This window comes from Colobus angolensis, unplaced genomic scaffold (genome assembly GCF_000951035.1).
Source record: "Colobus angolensis palliatus isolate OR3802 unplaced genomic scaffold, Cang.pa_1.0 Scaffold68, whole genome shotgun sequence".
Lineage (NCBI taxonomy): Eukaryota > Metazoa > Chordata > Mammalia > Primates > Cercopithecidae > Colobus > Colobus angolensis.
In genome coordinates, this window is record NW_012120487.1 from 5,988,758 (window position 1) to 5,993,501 (window position 4,744).

General features: G+C 41.9%; 1 protein-coding gene across 1 annotated transcript in view; it reads left to right on the top strand.

Annotated features, from left to right (window-relative positions):
• Positions 1-4,744, top strand: part of ZYG11A (zyg-11 family member A, cell cycle regulator) — a 55,599-nt gene that overhangs the window by 21,036 nt on the left and 29,819 nt on the right. Inside the window, exons 4-5 of the mRNA XM_011926375.1 lie at positions 809-949; positions 4,058-4,234. Coding sequence (XP_011781765.1) covers positions 809-949; positions 4,058-4,234 — 318 coding nt within the window. The remainder of the gene's footprint in view (positions 1-808; positions 950-4,057; positions 4,235-4,744) is intronic.

Here is a 4,744-nt window from a genome sequence, read left to right on the forward strand (position 1 = left end):
GATCTCCTGACCTCGTGATCCGCCCGTCTCGGCCTCCCAAAGTGCTGGGATTACAGGCTTGAGCCACTGCGCCCGGCCGATTACTCTAACTTTATATGAAGTCTTGAAATTAGGTAATGTGACTTCTTCAACTATGTTATTCTGTTTCATAATTGTTTTGGTTATTCTAGCTTCTTTGTATTTCCATATGAATCATAAAAACAACTTGTCAATATCTACAAAAAGGACTACTGGTATTTTAGTTGGGATTGCATTGAATCTATAGGTCGGTTTGAGGAAAATTGCCATTTAATAACGATTAGTCTCCTGTTGTTTTGAAAAAAAGAGGTGAGGTCTCCACTCTGTTGCCCAGGCTGATCTCATAGTCCTGGGCTCAAGCAACCCTTGTGCCTCAGACTCCCGAAGTGTTGGGATTACAGGCATTAGCCACCATGCCTGGCACTAGTCTTCTGATTCTTGAACCCAGTATATCTCTGCATTTATTTAGATCTTTAATTTTTCTCAGCATATTTTGTCATGTAGCTGGGACTACAGGCGCCTGCCACCACGCCTGGCTAATTTTTGTAATTTTAGTAGAGACGGGGTTTTACCATATTGTTCAGGCTAGTCTCTAACTCCTGACCTCAGGTGAGCCACCTGCCTTAGCCTCCCAAAGTGTTGGAATTACAGGCGTGAGCCACTCCACCTGGCCAACACCTGGAACATTTAATTGAACATCTGTTATTAGTGTCTCAAACACTGGATGCCCCAAAAACCCTGTGCTTAAAAATCAATGGTGAAACCTATTTGGTAACGTCTTTATTTTCAGGTTGCTGGAGGAGCCAGTATGAGTCAGATTTCAGAAGCTCTGAGCCGATACAGGAACAGATCATGTTTTATGAAGGAAGCCCTCTGCAGGCTATTCACAGAGACATTTTCAATGGAGGTAACCATGCCTGCTATTTTAAAGGTAATTGAAGAAAGACAATTTTTATTATTACTTCTTAACTTGGTTCAATTAATAATTATTAACAAACCACACTGAATATAATAAATTATATGCTTTATTCTGTAGTGAGTCAAGTGCTCTCATAGAGCAAAGAAAAGAATGTTAAGCTTAGCCGACAAAGTGTCTTTTGCTTTGAGCATCTGGATTTATGTGGAATAAATTTGAATCAAAACAGTTAAAATTTGGTCTAAGTAAGGGACTAATAGGATCACATGGCTTTCTGAAAGAAAATAAGCACAGAACAAAATAAAAATAATTAAAGGGTGGCCAAATCTACCACTTAAAGTATTTTGTGAATAACATAAAGTTGCCTTTATTGATATAGCCAAACTTAGCTTTGGTTTAGGGAAGGATGCGTTTTATTGTAAATGTAATTACAAGTATTAAGTGGCTTGGGAAAGAAAACTGCAGTTATTTATTTTTCTTTTATACATGTGTTTATTTGAAACATAGTTGTTTTTAGTGAAACATGACAATGAAAGGTCTTAAGAAAAATCTTGTCTTTTATTATTTATAATTTTTTGCAATTCCTTAAAAATATGGATATTTTCCCAGCACTTTGAGAGGCCGAACCGGGTAGATCACAAGGTCAAGAGATTGAGACCATCCTGGTCAACATGGTGAAACCCCATCTCTACTAAATACAATACAAAAATTAGCTGGGCATGGTGGCGCGCTCCTGTACTCTCAGCTACTTGGGAGACTGAGGCAGGAGAATCACTTGAGGTTGCAGTGAGCCAAGATTGCGCCACTGCACTCCCTCCTGGTGACAGAGCGAGACTCAAATAAAAACAAAGATATTTTTACAGCATGGGAGATTAACTTTATTTACAGCTCAAAAGCAATGATGTATAAAGAAAAACTCTGGGTCAGGTGTGGTGGCTTATACCTGTAATCCCACCACTTTGGTTGGGAGGCCCAGATGGGAGGATTTCCTGAGGCCAGGAGTTCAAGACCATCCTGATCAACATTAGTAAGACCCTGTCCCTACAAAAATTTAGAGAGAGAAAAAAAAAAAAGCTCTGACTGGGTGCCATGGCTCACACCTGTAATCCCAGCACTTTTTGGGCGGCTGAGGTGGGCAGATCACCTGAGGTCAGGAGTTCGAGACCAGCCTGGCCAACGTGGTGGAACCCCGTCTCTACCAAAAATACAAAAATCAGCTAGGCTTGGTGGCAGGTGTCTGTAATCCCAGCTACTGGGGAGGCTAAGTCAGGAGAATCACTTGAACTTGGGAGATGGAGTTTGCAGTGAGCCGAGATGATGCCACTGCACTCCAGCCTGGGTGACAGAGTGAGACTCTGTCTCAAAAAAAAAAAAAAAATTAGCTGGGCATGGTTGCACATGCCTATGGTCCCAGCTACTTGGGTGACTGAGATTGGAGGACTATGTGAGCCGAGGAGTTTGAGGCTGCTACAGTAAGCTATGATGGTGCCACTATACTCCAGCCTGGGTAACAGAGCAAGATCCCAACTCGAAAAAATAAAATAAATAAAAAATTCTGGGCCTTTTTTTCCATCTGTAAGGAAGAGATTGAATTAAATGTTCTTCTGTTTTTGTTTGTTTGTTTTTGTTGTTGTTCTTTGAGACAGGGTCTCACTCTGTTGCCCAGGCTGGAGTGCAGTGGCATGATATGATCTCAGCTAACTGCAGTCTTGACCTCCTGGGCTCAAGTGATCCTCCTGCCTCAGCCTCCTGAGTAGCTGGGACTATAGGCGTGCCCCACCATGCCTGGCTATTTTTTTGTTTTTTCTATAAATATGATGTCTTACTATGTTGCCTAGGCTGAATTTAGATTTTCTAAATTTCTTTTCATACTAAGATTCTGTAATTTTTGTGAAAATCACATTTCTTTTGGTTTCTGGATTTCTAAATTGCAGATGATGACAATCTAATGAAACTGAAAAATCAATTTAGCAATATACAAAAAAATGTCATTTTCCATAGCAGAAGTATATCCCAGGTCTGTCTCTGGTAGAGGAAACAGATCACAGTGTCCCTGAATGGCAGAGCAGGTGGGGTCTAAGCTTGGAACAATGCCCTCATTTTACATTTGTGTTCTAGGTCTTCCACAGTATAGCTTCAAGTTGCCTAATGTTTTGTTTTACCATGTTTCAAATTCTTCTCCTCTGTTGGTGGATTTATCCCATCCTTTTTTCCACTTTGTTTTTCTTTTTTTTTTTCTTTTTTTTTGAGGTGGAGTCTCGCTCTGTCGCCCAGGCTGGAGTGCAGTGACGCAGTCTCGGCTCACTGCAAGCTCCGCCTCCCGGGTTCACGCCATTCTCCTGCCTCAGCCTCCTGAGTAGCTGGGACTACAGGCGCCCGCCACCGCGTCCGGCTAATTTTTTGTATTTTTTAATAGAGACGGGGTTTCACCGTGGTCTTGATCTCCTGACCTTGTGATTCGCCCGCCTCGGCCTCCCAAAGTGCTGGGATTACAGGCGTGAGCCACCGCGCCCGGCCCACTTTGTTTTTCTTTATCACGCTTCTTTCCCCTATGAATACCCTGTCCATTCTGCCCCCACATTTATCTCCTCCTGTGTAAATCCTGAGACTCTGCCTAAATGTGCTCTTTCAATGAGTTCTTTCTGTTCTCTCCCAGAAATGACCACTCTCTCCATAATTACTATCCTCAGACATCACTTCATTGATGCGTCTTTTATGGTGCTTTTCTTCCATTTTATTTTTTTGGCATTTCTCACAGTGTTATTACTCTCACAAGGCTTTATGCTAATGAGTGGCTCTCACTCATGTTTGTGTCCCCTGCAGCGCCTGTCACAGTAGCTTGTATGGAGTGAGGCTCAATAAATGATTTTCAGTTAATTTCACAGATAAAGAAACAGAGGTCTAGAGAAAGGAAGTGACTTGGCCAAAGTCGCACAGATAGTGACTCCATTTGGATTAGAAGGCTTTGCTGTAATACTCTGATGTACTAAAGAATAAATGCTTGGAGTAGGGAAAATCTGTTCTTGTCCCAATAAACGAAGATTTCTGCCAACCAAAACATGGACAAGACAGCATAGAGAATATTAGTGGCATCATATGCACTAAAAACAAGTTCATCTTCAGCTTGTGGCTGTAGGAATGAGGAATCACCCGTTGGATTTGCCAGTGCAGTTCACAGCCAGTGCTTGCGCTCTCAACCTAACACGCCAGGGCCTGGCCAAGGGGATGCCTGTTCGCCTGTTGTCAGAGGTCACCTGTCTACTTTTCAAGGCTCTGAAAAATTTCCCCCATTACCAGCAGGTAATTTCAATTGAATATTTGTTTGTGCTTTTTTTGTTGTTGTTGATACAGAATCTCAGCTCTGTTGCCCAGGCCAGAGTGCAGTGGCACTGTTTGTTTTTGGGTTTTTTTGTTTGTTTGTTTTAAAGACAGAGTCTCTCTTTGTCGCCCAGGCCAGAGTGCAGTGGCATGATCTCGGTTCACTGTGACCTCTGTCTCCCGGATTCAAGCAATTCTCCTGTCTCAGCCTCCTTAGTAGCTGGGATTACAGGCATGCACCACCACACCCAGCTAACTTTTGTATTTTCAGTAGTGATGGCTTTCACCATGTTGGTCAGGCTGGTCTCAAACTCCTGACCTCATGAGCCACCGTGTCCGGCAGACGATTTGTATTTTTTAACTTTAGGATAAATATGTGAAAAATATATTATTTAGTTCTGGTTTTTCGTCCTATTAGAGAAAGAGAATAGATAAAAGAATTTGTGTTTGTTATAGAAAAAATAGGAAATATAGATAAGCAGTGAGGTTAAA